The following is a 20,481-nucleotide window of genomic DNA, read 5'->3' as shown; positions in this document are numbered from 1 at the left end:
TTTAGCAGCAACTAGTTGGTAAATCAGCTTCGCTGCGACATCCACATACCCCCAGCCTCATAGGTACAAGGTCTACTGTGTACGCACAGAGGCATGCCATGGGTAGGCCTGTTTCCGCACAGCACCCCAAAGCATTGCTGCTAGCCTGCTGAGAACGACCTGCAGGCTCTCCGCCTGGGGTCTGCCGGGAGCTGTTGTTTACGGTGATGGGAAGTTATGCTGGTTGGGATATACGAAATTATCAACGTGATTGAAACCAGAGTTCTTTTAAAGCAAGCAAACAAAACCCAAACAAAAAAAGACCAAAAAACCACTAGGCCGTACCAAAGGGAATGAGGACTTCCAACCACCTCCCAGTGCAATCCAACATACTCAACTCTCACAGGTTTCTTTGAAAAGACTTTGACTCAGTCCTACACAAATACTTCTAAAACACTGCAGCTGAGTAGTTCTGCAAAGCATTGAGTAATAAGCAAATTGAACTGTGTATTTAGAAATTAAAGCTCCACTAATCTGAGCCTTAGGCAGCAGGGACCAGAAAAAGAGAATCAAAATCACATCCCTTCTTTTCCTTTATATTTAAAAATGTCTCCTTGGGCCTGCATATGTTTGTAGTTGGCTAATTTACCCATAAGAATTTCTCCTTTACCCCAGGGAGGGGAAAAAAAAAAAAAAAAAACAAAAAAAACCCAAAAAACAAAAAACTGCAATTACAGGGTTATCTGCTACAAGAATGCACACAGCATTTTCTTTCTTTATCCTATATATGATGAAAGAGGGACAGCCTCAAAAAAGGCACTATGAATTCTCCATAAACCACATCAGGAATAACTGTAAAGATGTGCTGAAAGGTCTTAAATGGTCCTGAATCTGTCCCGCATTCCTTTACCCACTCTCCCCATAGGACTGTGCAGTTCAGCGTACAAGCTCAAACTATTTCAGAAGAGCTGAGGGCAAATAAAGACTTTTTGGCACAGGTCCTCCCTCTCGCATGATTTCCAGGTGAATGCTTCTCACTGTTTGCTACTGAGAACAGACTATTAAAGCTGAGAGATTGGACTTCAGAGCTTTCAAACCTTACTACTAGCTTAAGAGTCATCATTTCTTCTCTCACCTTTTCCCCCCACTATCTTCTCCAAACCATCTCTTCCCCTCCTTGTACCACAGTGAAACAAAGAAAACGATATGCAAGCACAGCACTTAAAAAAAGAAATTATCATTTTTCTTCCAGCTACTCAAGGTTTCTGAGCTCTTGGGACTTCTTTTATTTGCTGAGGCTATAATAAGCTTTTTACAAAAGCTTACTAGCTGATTACAGGTTTGACATGGGAACATTCAACCCCATCCTAATAGCCTGAAGAGATCTGCCTGAATTTTCAGACATGCTCTTTTGTTAAACAATATTTTTCTTTTTGAAAGTTTTCAAACAAACCAATTTAAACCTCAGATTTGGCCAAGAAGAGTATTTTCAGGACAGGATATACTCCCGTTTCAGAATTCTTCCTAACTTCCCCTGCTTTTTCACCATTATTTATAGACTAAAAGAGTCCAAACAAAATTTCTCCCCGTGCCTTTTGGGGTTAAGCAGGAAGGCCGTGTGCCAGCCGCTTCTCACAGCAGGACCTCCTGCCCCACACAATCCCATACAGCTGGGGACACATCCTCAATGTGGTCCAACATGCAAGTCTCACACATCACAGTTCTGGTAATTTGGGAGGCCTGCCATCAACACACAGCCCAAAAGGATTTGTCTGACTGGCCAGTCCCCATCAGCCAAGGCAGGCTCCTGGACCTTCACCTGCCACAGGCCAAACCTGAACCTTATTTAAAAGGTGGAGCGTGTCCAAAGAAGGGCAACGAAGCTGGTGAAGGGTCTAGAGCACAAGTCTTAGGAGGAGTGGCTGAGGGAGCTGGGATTGTTTAGTCTGGAGAAGAGGAGGCTGAGGGGAGACCTTATTGCTCTCTACAACTACCTGAAAGGAGGCTGTAGCGAGGTGGGGGTCGGTCTCTTCTCCCTAGTAACAAGTGACAGGACAAGAGGAAACGGCCTCAAGTTGAGCTAGGGGAAGTTTAGGTTGGATATTAGGAAAAATTTCTTCACTGAAAGGGCAGTCAGGCATTGGAACAGGCTGCCCAGGGAAGTGGTTGAGTCTCCATCCCTGGAGGTATTTAAAAGACAGGTAGATGTAATGCTTAGGGACATGGTTTAGTGGTGGACTTGGCAGTGCTAGGTTAATGGTTGGACTTGATGATCTTAAAGGTCTTTTCCAACCTAAACGATTCTATGATTCTAAAAATTCTTTACCAAAAGATTGAATTAAACACCTCCCACTGTCACTCTGAAACAGGCTCCAAGCTGCTGCCAAAGTTTGCCCAGTTCACCCAGGTCTAAAAATAAGCCTGATGTGGGAATCAAAAGGTGGCCAGAAAAGATGCTATCCACTTCATTCCTTATGCGCTATTTGTTACAGAAACCATAACTGCACTGCTCTGAAACTCAGAAAGAGCCTTTGATCTTTATCTACACTGGAGAAAATTTCACTTTTAGAATTTGCCTTCAGACTGAGTCAGTAAAAATAGCCCACAGAGCTTAAGGGCCTGCACTGCAACTTAATTATGGTTTTAATGACGTTTTAAACTGGACCAGTAAAGCACTGCATGGTTGTGATTTTTTACTCACAATATGTGAGTAACTTCACATTCCCAGGGTATTACTACTTTTTTTTTTTTTTTTAATAAAGGGTCATCCTTTGGGACTCTGCTTATATTTCTGAATTGTATCTGATGAATGCACAAGACCGAAGAACTTTCCCCTTCCTGCTGCATCTAACACACAAAAAGAGCCGGGTGCCTTTGGAAGAGGCAGCAGTAGAGGTTGTCGTGGCTCCACGTGACATCTAGGCTCAAACAGGGGGGAGAACGACTCAGTGGTCCTTGAGTGGGAAGGTGCTGCAGGAGGAATTTCAGGCAGCATTTTAACTCCTTATTATGCCCAGTGCTGAAGTATTTGCAATGATTATAGTTACACATCTCATGACTCTTGCAATGTGGAGTTTGTTGCAACACTTCTTTCCCCAAAAGCCTTTCCTATCCCCGCAATTAAGTACACAAATAACATTCACAGACTAAAGTCTGTTTTCAGTTGCTTGTAGCTTTCAAAAAATTCTCCTTAGGGGCTGAAATGTTCTAAGTTTGATCTCAGCCCAGAGGCGACTTTTCCCCCCCCCTCCAAGCAACCAGCTTAGAAACATGCATTTGGTTACCCTTCAACAGTGGGAAAGTGAGAAAATAGATGATTTGGTGGTTTAAGACTCTTCCTTTCACGGGTGTTCAGAGATCGCCTTGGGGAATAGAAGGAGAGGGGAAGCACGGGGGCGGCAGGGTAGAAAAAACAGAACATGAGATGCGAGCGTTACATGGAGGGACTGAGGGAATAGCAAGGTTTGGTCCAGTTGTAATCAATTAAATAACTTCCTAGACAATTCAAAACAACTCTACAAAATTAGTCCCTACAGCTCCAGAGAAGAAAATAATTTTCTGGGCTCAGCCGGACTCAGGCTGCAGAGCTAGCTCTTTTAGATGATGGTTGATCGGGAAGCAGTCAAAGAGATCTTTGTGTATATAGCCATGTAAAATTTGGTATCTCTGATCTCTGTCATACTGTTACCTAAAAAGAAGTGTGACTAAGAAAGCTTGAATGCTACATCAGTATGGCTATCCAGCCCTCTCAGCCTCAAGTCTCTTAGGGTTATTTTCTTTTCACAGGTCATCTTTTATTTCGTGCCCATCATAGGTGGCTATTATAAGGGGCTACAGAGAGGTGTTGAATGCTGATAAGGCAAATCCTGTATCCCTTAATCCACTGCTAAATCACGCTGCCAGGCTTCAAGGGTACCAGACAGATAGGAGTGCACTAGGAAACTGCCCACAGGCTGGTTACTTCAACCCCAGCTCATCTTTAATCCAGAAAGGTTTTGTTCTGGTATTTTAATCATTGATTGACTGGGAGCTTCCTTCCATGCTGGGTTAGGTAAAATATCCATATGCCAGAGGTACTGGGGAATTCGTGAGGCTGTAGATCATAGGAGTGGTGTGAGACAGGATGTGTCTCAAGGGAACCAAGGAAGCCATAAGGAATGTAAAAAGTCACAGGGTTAAAGCTACATTAAGACAGCTGTTATGTTAATGAGAGTTCTGCTTTTCTTCTAGCTGTGGGTCATTGATTTAGAAAAACACGAACAAGGTCTTTTTCATTTTATCGTATTTTTCCACTGAAGCTAACATAGACCAAAACATCATATCCTAGATCCCATTCGTCTTGCTAACAGCACTTGTACAGGAAGTTATCTTTATTATGTTTCTGCGTGAATGATTCCCAGGGCTTGATTTGGTCTTACCTGGCCCAAGTGTATATATGAAGCTGTTTTGCAAGCATTTCACTTAGTAAACATGTTAAGAAAAGAGTCATGCACCACTGAGTTTGCCTTCCAGACAAATTCATCCATACATCTGATTTTCTCTCACAGTCATAACAAACACAAGAAATGTGGTATGAAGTCTTCTGCAAAAACGTTTAGCAGGTAGAACTGAAGAAGTCTGGACCTTTCAAGACAGATACTCAATAATACAACCATGCTGCAACAGGCATGCTTGTCTTAAAAAGTCAGCGGGATATTATGTATTGCTTATTTCAGTTTGCAGAGTCTGAATGCCTCAGGCTGAGCTTCAAAGGTCAAAACAAAAACAGTTTCACCAAAGCAACCAAATTCACCTGCATCTTTGGTTAGATCACAAGTTACTACTCATTTCTCTTCCTTGGACAGGTCACAAGCTACAACATTTTGCTTGTCGTCCAACCGCACATTTGCTTACAAACACTTGCAACTTGGACTGATTTAAACTGGGCGTGCTTTTCCAAATGACTCTTAGATGTCAAGTACTGAAAGAGCAACAGAGGATTCTGCCTGCGGTATTACACAGGACGTGCTTCTGTGCCGTGAAACAGAGTAAGTCCTAGTCTGAACCTCAGCTCCGGGGTGCAGCTTATTCCAGAATTATTTGGCTGCTATTTGTCCATTTTTGGATATCTGAAAATCCAGTTTCATGCTTTTTTTTTGTTTGTTTGTTAATTTAAATCAACTCCATAGTTTACTCCTCCAGCACGTTAGCTTGTTTTAGACAATCCAGATCTACATGAAGTTGGGAAGACCTAACAGTTATTTGAGGGTTTCTTTTCTTTTGAATTAAACTGACAGTGGGGTAAAAGAGATATTACAAGGTTTAAATCAAGACAACTTCAAAAGCTAACCTAAAAGTAAACTGTAGATGCTGCACCCAGTAACCCTTCTCACTTGCATGGCTCTATAGACACGTTGTCCTTTTTAAAGTGTTTTTCTCTCCTCTGTAAGTGCCTGAAAGACTCAAACAACAACAGATGAAATCAGTTAAATAACTACAAACTGGCACAACTGCTGACCTGATCATATGCACAGTGCTGTCAAATGCATAAAATAAACTAACTAGGATAACAGACCACCTTCTCCAAAGGCTCAGTATTATATTCATGGTAAGTGTGGAACAATTACTGGGGAAAACAGAAAACCTTTTTCAAAGCAGTTGTTGCCTTTAACAGTTGGAAAACCAACATCCATGTAGAGATGCAAAAACCCCTAAGGCTTTAAACAATGTAGCTTCACATTTTCCTTCTCCCCCAGGATAGGATCACGTGATAATATAAAAGGACCCAACACAGTAGCAGAAGAGGGAATTCCCTTTGTTAGGCAGCTTTTAAATACATACCTGGACACGAGCCTCTGTGAGTTTGGCTCTTTGCGCAAGTTCTTCCCGCGTATAAATATCAGGGTAGTGTGTCCTCTCAAAAGCTCTTTCCAGCTCTTCCAGTTGCTCTGCCGTGAAGGTTGTCCTGCTACGACGCTGCTTTCTTTTTAAAGGTAAATCTGGTTCAGAATCGATGTCAGAGCCTTCATCAGACTGGGGTGCTGATGTGCAAAAAAGAAAAAAAAAAAAAAAAAGACAAAAATTAGCTTTAGTTGAGGGGGAAAAAAAAAAAGCAAAGTATTGGATCAATCAACGATCTTATATGGAAAAGCTGCTTTCTTCCCATGACTCAGAACTGAGTTGGCAAACTTCAAAAAAGCAAAAAAAGTGAGAAACAAATCAGAGTTAAATGTTACATTGTGCAAATGTGCTCAAATGAATTGTCAAAAGTTCAACTATGAGTTTAGCACTTTTTCCTGGCCCAAGAATACTTAAGGGACTCTAGCAGTCTTTTTGAGTAAATAAATTATTTGATTTCTTTGGTTTAACTCCTCCAGCAGTTTGCAAGTGTCTTAAAAACTTGAGCAGTACTGCTTAGTCCCAAGCAATCAGACAAGCAATACGGCCTGGTTCCTTTCGCTGAACTAGTGAACAGATACAAATATTTGTCACACCAGTGTGCATGTTGGAACTTAAACATTCTGACTCTATAGACATATGTCCATGAGACCTTTCCTATAGATCCATCACTAAAACCTTAGTGCTGAAATGGTTATGGAAGTGATTACAAAAGCACGGGGAGCAGTATTGAAGAATTTAATTCTCATACACAATCAAATATTTACTTCACGTCATGTGTATTATTTGTCCTACACTCTGAACAGTATTTTACACGTTTGTGTTAGTATACCTCGGCACATTTAAAACTTTCCTGCTCATTTGCGATTTACTTGCCTGTCTTATGACCACCTAACATAACCTTAGGACAGGCCAGACAGGTGTTAATATATTAAAAAAAAAAAAAAAATTGTCAAGATGCATGTTGCATAGAGAAGTCCTGTAAGAACAGCTCAGAGCAACAGTGTGACTTGACACTTCCAGTTACTAAAGCAACGAGATTCCAGCATACGTGATGACCAGAGCTGAAATACACAGACCGCATGCTTCCTTTGCCTAAGGTTTCATCACTATTTTTCCTAACCTTGGGAGGTTTTCCAGCGCAGAGCACGGCTACACGCAGATGTGCTGATGCTCAGCTTCCAGGCCACAGTCCAGGACATGACTGCAAAACAGCCAGGCTGCGTTGGACCAAAGGCCCCTCACACCATGGCCCGAATAGGTACTTAAGGAAAGCTGGCAAGAAACAGACCACGTACAGGATGTCCATGACTCAGGAAGGCGCTACCAACTCTTGCAATCAGCAGTTTAAAGAGAAATCAGATCTGAAACTCTTACTGGGTTTCAGGGACATGGAGAGAGCGAGATCACACAGACAGAGACAGCCAGCTCCTGGCATCACTGCTTGTTTCCCCTGTGCTCCCTGGCAATCAAGTGAACTCCAGCTACAGCCCAGCCACAGCTGAACCCATAGCTATAGCTGTGAAGGCAGCAAAACCTCTTCCAGTACCCGACCACATTCTCCTTCTCCAAACAGTAATGAACAAAAAGAGTAGACTTCCAAAGACAGTCTTCACTTGCATCAGCTGCTGTCCCAGGCAACAAGCATTCCTTCTTGCCTGAGTCTTCAGGGGAAGCCACCTAAAGAGGGCAGACACTCCCCAGCGATGCTGAAACTGCTTGTTCAGTTGAAATACAAGCATTACTTCTACTACTTCAATAATTCCAAATAAATTATTGATCTAGACATTGATTTAGAATAATCTTCTTAACATGATTTATTTGGAAGTAATTGAGAACACAAAGCCAGAAAGAAATCACTGTTTCTCAAGCTCCAGCTAAAACCCCCCACCACGTTCACTTCTAGCTATCTTACATTTCCAATTTCACTCAAGCTGTTTGAACTAATAAATACACCTAATCTGTTTACTTGGTCTTACAGCATGAGAAAGACAAAGTGCTTTTTCATACAACTGGGCTGAAGAGTTTATTAATTTCTGCATACCAAAAAAACCCAATTACTGCTAAAGCAGAGGCTCTTGTGCGAAAGCTATCTTCATTGTCCAGACACCATCAATATTTTGGATCCAGCATACATAGGACATCAGGAGAAATTCCCACAGAGCTCAGCATCGATGCACTGTGAAAACATCCAACTCCCAGAATCTCTTACTTGCATGGAAGTTTTGCCCCAAGTAAACCTAGATTAAGCTGTTCTGGTTCTTAAGAGTATTGGTCCTTAGAGCAAAGGGGAATCAGCACAAACACCCTACCCGAACAGTTCAAGTTCATTCCTTATTAAACAGGCAAATCTAGGGTATCCCAAAATGAACATAACACATTGTCTGAACTAGTGACAAATCCCAAATCTTCTCAGTTGGTGTCCCAAGCAAATCAGTGACACCTGCCTTCCTCAGCAACTGCCAAGTTACAACCCTCCAGGATGGCTTCATGCTGCTGTTCAAGAATAAAAAGAAACATGGGATATTTAAAATATAGTTTCCCTACGTTAGCCTCAGATACAAATCACCCACCTTAAGCAGAACAGCTATTGCTGACAAGTTAGACGAGTGGAAGAGAGCGCACGAGCCATGCTAACAAGCTCATACTGGCTAGCACTGCACTCTGACCATACCTGGTGTGGTAAGACCTGAAACAGAGCTCAGGAAGGACCCTTTTGGAGACAACCTCTCTGACAAAAGTTGCCTTTGATTGTGTATGGTGAGATGAGATAAAAAAAAAAGTCAAATCCTCAGATCTCAGGACCTCTTTCAATACTCTCTTTCAGACTCTACAAGTATGTATGGAACTTCTTCAAACATCTACATATGTGCCTATAAAAAAAAAACAGCTTAAACTGTGCAATTTAAAGTGGATATTTATTACTAAATTTCTGAAGTTAATTCCCTCACCAACTGGGTGGGAAGTATCAGGAGGCCTATAATGATCTTTCTAAAAATGTTTTATGAAGACTTAGCAAAATCTTGTGATGTTACCCTGCACCTTGCATTCATGCAGCAATGAAAATGCAGAACTGAAACACTGAGTTAATTTCATTTTCATTTTAGCTTTATATTTCATTAAGCAGTATACAAAAGGCAAAGGTAAACCAGTCAGAAAAAACTGAACAAAGTACCTAAGAGTCCAGGACAATGCGTCTAATCAAGTGCAAACATTTAGAGAGAAAGTAATATAATTAGAGAGAAAACGCATATCAAATGAATGGCTTTCATATCCATCTGATTTCATTGGTGTGACCCTTCACCAGGCCTGGCTGCTATGTGCAGCTTTATTGAAAACACTGAGTTCCTTTGTCTTGTCTGACCTGCAATATGAAAATCGGACAAATGTAATTTCAAATGATAGCTACATGTCTGTATGACAAACTGCACTATTTTTATTTCTTACAGAGTCTCCTTAAATATTATTAGTTTCAAGAAAGTTTTCATTGTTTTTTCCTATTAAAATACCATTATTAGACTTTCATATAGGTGCGAAGCCAATCAGAGTATTGGCTAAGCACATAAATTGGACACACCTCAGCCTTTTAAAAAAGCAGTACTTATTTTATATATGCTGAATAGCCATAGAGTATTGCCCTTTTGCTAAGCAGTATCTCACTAACAGATCCACCAACTTCCATGATATAAAAAGATACTATCCAACATAGGTAAAGGTGGTCAGATTTTATCTGGATTATTTTTATCTCCATCACCTCCACAGACATGCACATGCATATTGCTAACCTTTACAGTTGTCCTAATGATCTTAATACTCCAACCCCTCAAGCTATAAAGAAGAGAAAGAAGGAGACTCACCGGTGTCCTGGGAGATCCCCAGCCAGACCCCTCGGGATCATCCCCTTACTGCACAGCTCGAAATGGAAGATGCAGCCAAAAGCACTACCAGTAGCTGAGCCATGAAGTTTAATTAAAGAAGGAATTACAGAATTAAAGAGCAATTACTTGTCCCTTAACCCCTCATGACCTGTCTGGTGGCCTGAGGAAATGCTGCATGCCGATTATCACCACGATAGGCAAAAAAAACTCTGCCCAGTGTCGTAGGCATTCGGTCACCTGGGGCTCTGCAACCATCCCTTTTCCAAACACCATAGACAGACATGTCGGGGCAAAAACCAAACAACAAAATAACACACAAGAGGTCATTCTGTGGGTTGTTCTTCCTCTCAGCAAGACATTTCATTTGAATAATTAAATAACAAAAACATGACAACCATTTAAAACCCATACATTACAGCTGCAGCACAGCACACCTGACAAACGCAGGCAGAGAGGTTATTTTTCTGCGATCTGTGAAGGCACAACTTCTCTGGAAATCCTTCAGTCACTGTGAAATTTTTTAATAAAATATTACACAGACTCTTCCTCTAAGCATAACAGCCTGGGGTCTGCCCTAGATAAATTCTGTCGAGTCACAGATCTCACTAAAATAAGACCAAAAAAACAATATATGAAAGGCCAGGGAGGGTTTTGGTGGCAGTTTTGTTTGCTAGCTACCCTCCCCGGATCTTCCCATTTCTTTATTTATGCAAGATTCTTTATTTATGCAAGATAATTTCACAGGCTCTCCCCCTCATGCCACATCTCTATTACTTAAGGCTGTGGCCGGGGCATCCCCAGCTTTGGGGCTAAGCGGGGCGTTCTGCAGTGGGAGGCAGCAGGTACCGCGGGGCTGCCGACGGCTGCCTGATCCCCGCCGCCTTTCACGCCCAAAGAGATGCGAGTGACCTCCCTCGTGTTTACTCGGGTGCAGGCGAGGAGGAGTGCAGCAGGGCCGCTACCCCCACACAAACCCACAGTAAATGACAAATGACACTTTCTCTTTGTGATCTTTGGGATTTTTGTTGACTTATTTGGAGGCTTTTGTTGGGTCCTAAGAAATGGCCTGTGGCTGAGGCCTATTCGAGCGATTTCCACGCTCCATCTGTGGTATCCATCAGCAGGGCCTTTGCCCGCATTCAGGGCTCTGACACCTGCCTGGCAGGATGCGGGAGGCACAAAGGGGCTGCGGCGGACGAGGGGGGCGGTGGGCCGGGGAGGGCAGCCAGGGTGAAGGGGATGCACAGCAGGGGTTAATCCAAGCTACCCCCTCCCCAAACCTCAGCACCTGGAGGCGTCCCTCCAAGACTGCCTCTCCCTGCCAGAGGTAAGGGGGCTCAAAGGCAACCCTCCATCACATTGTGGATGAATTAAAGAGGAAAGGGAGGGAAGTCCCAGGATGTGGGCCGTCAGAGTCACCCCAGGCACTGGCTAAACAAACCTCCGGTGCTGGCTTGCTGCGAGGGCTGGGAGCAGTGGTAGGTGGCCAGCAGTGCATTCCTCCCTGGATCCTTGTTTGTGTTGGGGTAGGCTTTCAGCAGCTGGCGTTTTAAGAGTTGACGGACTAGAAACACGTTAGGCATCCTTTCTGTCCTCAAAATAAAGTCCACAGGAAAATAAAACGGCATCTTTATTTCCCACTAACAGCCGCCCTCTCCCCTCCCTTCTGAGCAGTCCCATTAGGAACAGGCTCGTATTTGCATACAAAATACAATGAAGACTCTGGAGCTGACGGACTACCTCCCTCCCAGCGCATCAGCCCTTCATTTTGCTGTATTTGCCTGGGGAAATGTGATGCCAGGCTCCCCTCTCCTCCTCCTGAAACCTCGCTGTCACAGCAAGGAGCCATTAAAAAGAAAATACGCCCTGCCAGGTCTGTGCTAATCAAAACAGGACAAATAAACTCTGACACTCAACAACTCCCCAAGTACCCACAGCCCTGGGTGGAGACTACAGATTAGTTATGAATATGGCAGGCAGCAGGGCACAAGCTCGGGGGGTCTGGAGTCACCCCTCAGCCACCTGTGAGCTGTTTAAGATGCCACAACTGAACACCGTGTTTATCTAAGATAAAGCATGCTCCCAAGATTAGATGAGCACCCCTAAATTTTAGGTTGTGATCCTCCCCCCAAAGCACTTTTGGCAAGTTTAACAGGACTCAGAGCTGCAATTTTATCCAATTCACTGTTCACTTTCTGTGCTTCATCATCAACAGGGGAGGAGGACAGAGAGGAGATTGAGGTGCACCAAGTTTCACCCTGTTAGGTCACAGCCCAAAATTTGTTAGCAGTTGGACTCCTTGTCTTTGACAGGAAAAGCAAATTTAAAAAAAACAAGGAACAAAACAAGAAGTCACAAAAGATTTCTCGGTGGCATTAAGATAAAACATGCTAATGCTGCTACATACTCCTATTTCCCTGTTAAAAGGGAAAATTTAGGATCAGCAAATGTATGAGAAAATTCTCAGTCTTGCTAGAAAGCAACAGAATATCTAGTACAATGTGAAATAATCACAAGTAGTAAAATTGCTTTTAACCCTTTCTACTGGCATTTTTACTATGATATATTAAAAAAGAAGCAAAACCAAAAAGCAAGCCTCTATTCCAGACATGAATATCGCTCATCTACCAAGGATTAAGTCACACTTCAATTATTCCTTTGAAAACAGCTGCTATTTGCAAAGGGCATGCTTACAAAAACATAGTAAATGGCTTTTTTTAAACTCCACAGGCACTTTACAAAAGTCTGCAGTGAGAGAATGAGAGAAATGGGGAGAAAATATGCTGCTGTTTAAGTAAACCAATTAATAAGAGTAATTAATCGGTTACTGGAATTGGAAAACCCCATCTCCTGTGAGCTCTAAGCTGGATGGTCAGCACAGAAAGGGAACAACCACCACAACAGTAATAAAAGTGATCTTCTTGAGAGAAGTGGATGGTATTTTTATTTTGTTTGGGCTGATTCACATAGAGAAATGTGCTTTGTACAGCGAAGTGAAAAGGAAAACAGTAGCTGCAGTAAAAGGAAATGGCCAACAGTGACTTTTATTTACAATTACCAAGAGACAGGCTATTATTGACCATATGTGCCACAATCGCCCTCCTTATCATGGGTTGGCCATCATGTCCATTGGGAGCTGTTAATGAACTGGGTAATTGAGCTGCTGACATGTGTTACCAAAACAAAACAATAGGAAGAAGAGACAAATGAACATTTTATTTGCCAATCAGAGTAGGTTCCGCTTTTCAGAGAGCTGTGCCTAAGTAAGTGGCTGAATACATAAAACAGTGCATTGAAGGCAAGCAGATGCATGCACAATAATGGTTAACTGACAGCCTATGGCCCATCTGTGCTTAACATTTTGTTAAAGAAATTACTTGACTTGCTAAAGAGACAAATCATACAGCTGCCCCAAGTGCTGCATTATAAGAGATAAATCATTAGCTAAACTGTTTCATGCTTAAAATGACAATGCATATTAACAGTTATGCAGGGACATTTTGTCAGCACAGCTTGATGCAGTTATAACTTACAAAAAATGTGACAGCTCATAGCTATTCAACGATTTCAACTTAGAAGAGAATGACAACACTGTGAAAACAATGTCACTGCGCAAACAATAGACAATTCACAGTCTCCTCTTTTTAAAAATATATTTAATTTTTTTCTGAATGATGAAATAATATGGAAAGGAAAAAAATGGCCAGTGTCTAACTGTTCTGCACCATTAATCTGCTAGCATGTACTTCATTCAAAATCACAGAGCATCAAAAAGGAACACATTCCATTTTAAATATCAAAGACTGCATCGCCAGCACTAAGAATAAATGGCTAATTCTCAACTGTGCATGAAAGGATAAAGAATTTCTAGAGTGAAAGGAAGGGAAGAGGAAACTGCAAATACAACTACAAAAATCTCATCTTATTCCCCCACCTCCTCTTCCAAAGAGAGAGCTGTTTTGTTGATACAAGTAACATTAAAGTACTTAACAGCTTTGCATGTGGGCCTGATCCCACAATCAAGTTTCACTGCTCTAAATTCGCACTGGGAATTACTATCATTATTATTTTATGTGGTAAAATAAACATAAAGGAACTGCAGTTAGCATTCAGATCCTATAGTAGAGGTAGTGCACACACATGGGCGCATATAGCCCAGGAAACCTGCCCAAGGGCAGGCAGAAAAACAGACCCCCTCCTCCTTACTCAGTCACACAGACCAGGGCAAGCCAGACCCCCAACAAGATTTACCTGAGCAACTGCACTACCTGAAACAAAAAACAACCAAAAAACTGCTAGTTGGTAAAACTCATCTAGCCTGTGGGACCTTTCCCTGTGGTTTCAGTGGTTGCTGCCCACATAAGGGTTAGCTCATGTTTAATGAATAAATAAAAGTTAAATTGCTGCAGTTTTCCCCACGAAGACAAGACTGCCTTGCTGACTTAGTATGGTTTCTATTCACTGGCCTCAAAGGACTACTCTGCTGTTTCCACCGGTGTAAGAGCAAAGCTTGATCCGGGCAAGCTTTGGTCCTTGCTCAATCTCTCCCATCATTCCCAGCAGATCCAGGGAAGAAGTTCAGCGAGAGGGAGCCAGCACTGTGATAACCCCAAGCATGACAAAGCGCTCCGGCATGAACCCGTACAATCACACTGTCACTGGACTCTGAGTCACCCTGGCCCGTCTCTCTGAATACAGCCTATTGAGAGAGGAGGGCTTTTTGACAACCACGAAGAGGAGTCACAAGCGCATTCCATTGATTTTCACCAGGAGCTCACGAGTGCCACATCTGGGGGCTTTTCCAACCCTTCCCACAGGGAGCATCTGCGATAACACTGCCAACAGGAGTACTGTATTTAAGCATTGCAACATCTTGTCTTCTCACTTAAAAGAGCACAGGAGATTTCAAGGAAAAACTTCCAGAGGACTCAAAAAAAGAACAACTTTGTCTCCTAAATTTAGAAGAATGTGAAGGAAGCTAAATACTCAAATCCAAATGAGGTTTGCTCTCAACAACCTTTAGGAAGTTGATATTTTAGGTGACATTTTAATATAAAAGACAGGGAGACTTAAGGGGAAAGCTAAATCTCTCCTGTACAAATCCCAGAACACACTAAGAAAGGATTGGCATCACATCTTCAAGCCAGTATCAGCTGATGGAAGAGCCAATCGGTAACCAATTAAAACTGAAAACATTGAGTATCCTGAGAGATAGAATTTGTCAGCTGAGAAATTAAATAAAGCAAACGAAGGAGTCTCTGGATAAATAATGAGACTGTATTAGCAGGTTAAAGCACTACAAATCATGGAGCTGTCGGCAATCTCTCACTGTGTAGGCAGTGTAGCTTTTTCAGAAGGAAAGAAAAAAAAAAAACTGTAAATTGTATTTGGCTCAATCATTTGCAACAGCATGCAAATGAAACTCCTGAAGTTATACAAGTTGATCAAACTTACTGGGCACACTAGGACACAAAAAGCTTATAAGCATTTTTCAAAACAGCTCTGCATTGCTTCACTGGGTTTTGACCAGCTCATAGAATGGCTAAAACATTTTGGAAGAAAAAAAATATAGTTGTAGTACAAGTACTCAGGTAAAAAAATTGAGAATGTTTTAATACACTTCCTAGCTCTTTCAACTAGTTCTAGTACCTGAATTAATACATCCTTGATTCAAAACAGACAAACACTGACAGAACAAGCTGTCATAGATAGTTTCATCTCAATGTCAACATTACAGTCCCCAAAGTCTCTATGGGAAATCAAGGCTATCATCTCTTCTTAAACCCACAGCTGCAGCCAGACCACCCCTCAAGCCATTTTTACCTACTATAGAGCTAAGCTGAGTTATATGATCATCTCTATTTATCACTCTCAGGACTTGGAATGACCAAAATATTTTTAGACTTTTTTTTTTTTTAAACAGAATATTGGATTTTGTCATTGAATACTCCATTTCCTCTAGAAATCACTTTACTTTGCAGAAGATTGCTAGGTTTTTTGTGAAAGAAAACTAAGAGTGTTGACCTTTTTTCATTTTCCAGGCTTCAGTCAATAAAAAAAAGTTACATTTTTCACCAGATATTTTTCCTGTGATTCGTTTTCCAAGGTACTACCTACTCCTGCCAAATGCTTCTTTTACAGTCAAATCTGTTAGTCACTCAAGGTCACTCCCATCACAACTACGTAAGAATTGGGGTGCTGACCTCAAAATCCATCATCTTCTGTCATGGGACCTAGTCCTACTGGGTACCAAGCCCTCCAGTCCCACTGGCCAAAGACAGTCTCTGCCCTTATAGTTGTTCCAGTATTTGGGATGAAAGGACCCTTTGCACTGTTACAATGGGATAGCAGTAGGGTGCTGAGCATCCCTTTGTGTTAATTCCTGCAGGGTTTTTTATTCCCAGCTGCTGCCTTGGGCGCCAGCACAGGGTGCAGGACTCCTTGGTGCACGAGAGTCCCTGGAGCACACAATGCTGTTTCATTTGTTGTACTGCCCGTGATGCCGTTACAGCAATTAACTTGAGTCCAGTCAGCTGCAGATTCTCCTTATCTCTTGCCTGGAGTTTGTGTGCCAGTGAGCTCCTGGCATCATCCTTTAATTACCCTTCCCAGTGACTGTCACCTGAGAGCTCACAGTGCAACATCTACGCATAACCCAGACTGCTCCAGTTAGGTGAAACGTGAGCAAACAAACCTCACAAAAGTTATTAGAGCTCATAGATGCAACCTAACCATGCCGTTGCCGTATTACAGATTATAATTGGACATGAGAAATTAAAGCAAGACATTTCCTATTTTTTAGGCAGACACTGAAACAACTGAAATTTGGGTGATTATAAAAGGAGTTCCATGCACACACAGAGTGCTATAAAGAGATTAAAACTGTGATTTGCTAATAATGAAGCAAGGTGTACAGCTTGCTATCTATTCAAAAGTAACATGGATAGCTTAATTTCTGAAGAAAATGCACGATTCTTCAGTCCAATAAGACAAACAGAAAAAAGCTCAACCTCAGCCAACCTCGGAGCAGTCAACAGAAGGGACTGACGGGCTGTGCTGGGCTGCAGCCAGCCCCGCAGCACCTTTCCAGCACGGAAAATGCATCCAGCTGGGAGGCACTCTTGATCCATTCTCTACAACACAGACATATGTAATTCCCATACATTTGCTCTCATTTACTACTTGCTGACAGGTGCTGATAAATGCTCTTGAAAACCTACAAGAATGATGGCTTTTGGTAAATGCTTAACAGTAGAGATGTCAAAAATTATTTGACTGAACATACACAAACTTACATCATCTGCTTTGAAACCTCTACAGATATTGACAATAAATTTATAACTGTCTCTCTGAATGATTAGCAGCCTCAAAAACTGAAAAAGTAACTCTGCCCCAAATTTTGTGAGACAAACCCACTGGCTTTTCTTAACTATTCCGCCATACAAATAAGACAGAAGCAGCAGGACACCTATTGGTATATCCAGTAGGCTTTGCTTGGACACTAACATTGCAAAACACATTATAACTCTATTGTTTCTCCCCCCCCCCATATTATTTATTTTGAAAGAATATTTGTTCAGGAATCAGAATGAAATAAAGGTTTAATTGATATCAAGCCCATTTATATAACTCTGACATTAACAGAGATTTAAAACAATGAGAAATTAAATGCGTGTGTTGATAAGCATGCAATCCACAGGGTGCACAGAGCACAATTTACATAATACTTGCATTATTATGCTAATATAAAAAGTTAGCCTAACTATTGCCTTCACTATATTAATTTTAGCAGACTTCACCATGGTACTTCATATTTTGTAGCTGTTTAAAAGGAACTATGATTTTAAGCACTTCCCAACAAAATTTGACTGCAAAACATTTCCCAGAAAGCTGCAAATTAAACAAAATAAACTGGGCAAATTAAGCAACAAATAAGGCTACTTTGATTTCCTGGGGATAGGGAAGTACCTTCACCCTATTTTAAAATATAATTCCCACAGGCATTTAAAGAACTGTTCTACACCAGTGTTACCCAACCTTTATTTAACCTACGGACCACAGCAGTCCCCAAGAGGATGGTCTGCGAAACGCCTGCTGGCTCCCAACTGCTCCCGCCACTGCCTGGGCTGTGGGGTCAGAGCCAGCCCCAGCTACTGCACAGCTTTTGGCAAAGGTTTTTCAAGGTTTGGGGGGGGTTGCCCCCCCCCCTTTTTTGTTGGGGGGGGGGGAATGGTGGGGTTCAGTGGTTGCCTTTTTTTTTTTTTTTTTTTAAATTATCAGTAATTAAAACTACAGAGTTTTAGTTGCTACTAAGTATGTTGTCCATTTCCCAGCTTTCTCTGCTGCAGTGCAAAACAGTGGAATGTGAGATCCAGGGATTTTCCTAAGAAGTTTTAGGTAAGCCTTTAAATAAACAAAAATATTGAAGAGTCTGAGCAAAGGGATAAAATTTTAGACTGGGACTTAGATATTCGTTCAGTTTCTAACAGTCTCATGGATTTGAGGCTGGCTTGGGCCATTCAGCTAATCTACCCTGTATTTGTTAACAGCTGCAAACAGTATAGATCCAACACTACTACACCTCCGCTACACATCAAGCATGTGGGGTAACTCCTGCATCCCACCTGCAATTACAGCCTCCCAGGTCTCATTCCCAAGACATGCAACCCAAGGTGCCAGATCCCCAATTCCCACTAACTTCTCCTCCTGATTATTTTCCATTCTCACGCCATCTCACCCTGCCTTGCTGTTTCCAATTCGAGCTTACGGTTCTTCACTCTTGCACAATGCAAGGTGTTACAGGATGCCAAAATGTCTCAGAGCTCTGCAGTACTGCACTTGCTGACACACCTGACAAAAAAAATTGACAGATTATTATGCACCCTCAAACCAAATTTTTTTCTACTGCGAACCAGAGTTGTATTTTTTGCTGTCTCAGCTTCCAGAGACTTAAGGAGTGCAGAATATGCTATGCACACTATCCTCAACATGCAGATCCTTGCCACTGCCAAAATATACTACAGTCACACCTTACCTACAGAGTACGTCTGCAAGTGCATACGCAGTAGGGCATAATCTGCAAAGAGTGCATGCATGTGTAAAGCTACAAAACACACCTTCTGTTAAGACCAGCAGTACCAATCATCTGGTATGAAGACAAGGAGAGAAAAGAAGGCAGCTTTAATTTTATATAGGTACAGGTGTGCTGTCGGATCTTTCATATCCCAAGCACACAGATCAAGGCAGTACCGTGATACATGCACACTGCATGTAGTGTACCTACAACATAAGCACCTGGAGTTTTGGTGACTTAAAGTGACATGGTTGTCTACACAGAAGGTATTTAAGTCATATATAAGGTACAAAACCACACATACTGTCACTCATTTGCTCTTTGATATTCCCAATGGAAGAGACACTGAAGAATCTAGTTCTTCATCCCAAATATTAAATGCAAATATCATAATATCATAATTTCAGTGGGCTTTGGATCAAACCTCTAGACTTGGACACAGCCCTCAATCACCCACAGGTATGAGGAGTTTCCACGCACAGAAGACACAAGGTAGATGGCCTTTTAGTTTCTCTTTTCCAGATGGGAACCCAATGAAACAGCCTGTGGGTTTTTTTGGAGCATCAAGAAGAGTTCATTGTTAGATGATCTCCCACACACTGCAAATCAATGGTTTCATTAAAGCTGATGGTTTTACCCTCCAGAAATAGGGCAAATTCTCCAAGATAACAGTGAAAGTGGTCCCAAACAGATTAGCAACGTTTAAAAGTAGAAAAAAAATTTACCAAAATGCAAACACATGAATTCAGAAAAGTTGTTAAAATACCAAGTTTCTTAGCTACAATCTTTGATCTCTGTAAAATCAGCTATCTTAAATTGTTAGACTGTAGGGTTAATTGATAGCATCTATTTAAAGGTTCTCTTTGTTTCCCAGAGCTCCTCGACATTATGGGGGAAAGAGGAGGGGTGTTAAAAAAAAGATCTGGGAAAAGTTTTATGTCAACTATAAAGCTATAAAAATTCTAGCTCCTTCTTCGTCTTGCCTTTCAGTGCTATGGCACCACTGAACTGAGTCCCTGTTTGTTCCACTCGTACACGACTGAGAGCACCGCAGCCTGCAAAGACTCACACATGCGATGCTGGGTGCCCAGTAACACTGCAAGTGAGAGTCTTAGTAGCTCCACAGTAAAACATGTAATGAGAGCGCTTTCTTGGGTGGAAATAACAGTAGTTCTCGTTGCTTCTAATTTCTCTTAAAAGCCTGAAATCCTCCTAATACTGCTCCATGTTCAAAAGCAAGAGGGTTTCTTGAAAGCAGACTCTTCACATCTCCAGGGTGCTCGGCATTTGCCTGCCACCGTATGAAACCACAACAGGTCCTAAAATGGGAGCTTGGGTTTGGCTGCATGAGAGCCATCTCTCGTCTCGTAAGTTCAGTCTGAAATAGAAATACCCCCATGATGAGTACTGGAAGATGTGCAACCACTAACACACAGCCTGCCTCCCCCTACCTATGCAGCCAAGCAGTACGTATTTTGGTGGGCCTTTCTAAGCAGCTCAGAAAAGACAAGTATTCAACACCCACTGAATTTCAGCAAAAATTATGCACTTATTTTCTATTTGTCAGCAAATTTTTAAAATGTTAATTTTTTCCTCAATTTACACCCTATGGATTGTGAGATGAAATTCTCTGTCTGCTTTGGGTCAAATCCTGCTGAGAGCCACATCAAAGTG

At 41.9% G+C, this 20,481-nt stretch overlaps 1 protein-coding gene across 2 annotated transcripts in view; it reads right to left on the bottom strand.

Annotated features, from left to right (window-relative positions):
- PAX3 (paired box 3) overlaps positions 1–20,481 on the bottom strand; it is a gene marked incomplete at both ends in the record, with an annotated part of 80,557 nt that overhangs the window by 20,434 nt on the left and 39,642 nt on the right. For both annotated transcript variants that reach the window (XM_082321010.1, XM_082321011.1), the window contains one exon: positions 5,800–5,999. In XM_082321010.1, coding sequence (XP_082177136.1) covers positions 5,800–5,999 — 200 coding nt within the window. The remainder of the gene's footprint in view (positions 1–5,799; positions 6,000–20,481) is intronic.

The sequence above is a fragment of the Platalea leucorodia genome (assembly GCF_965183815.1).
Source record: "Platalea leucorodia genome assembly, chromosome: 8".
In the NCBI taxonomy this organism is placed as follows: Eukaryota; Metazoa; Chordata; class Aves; order Pelecaniformes; family Threskiornithidae; genus Platalea; species Platalea leucorodia.
Note: the sequence above shows the minus strand (reverse complement) of the source record. Positions and strands in the feature narration are given on the sequence as shown.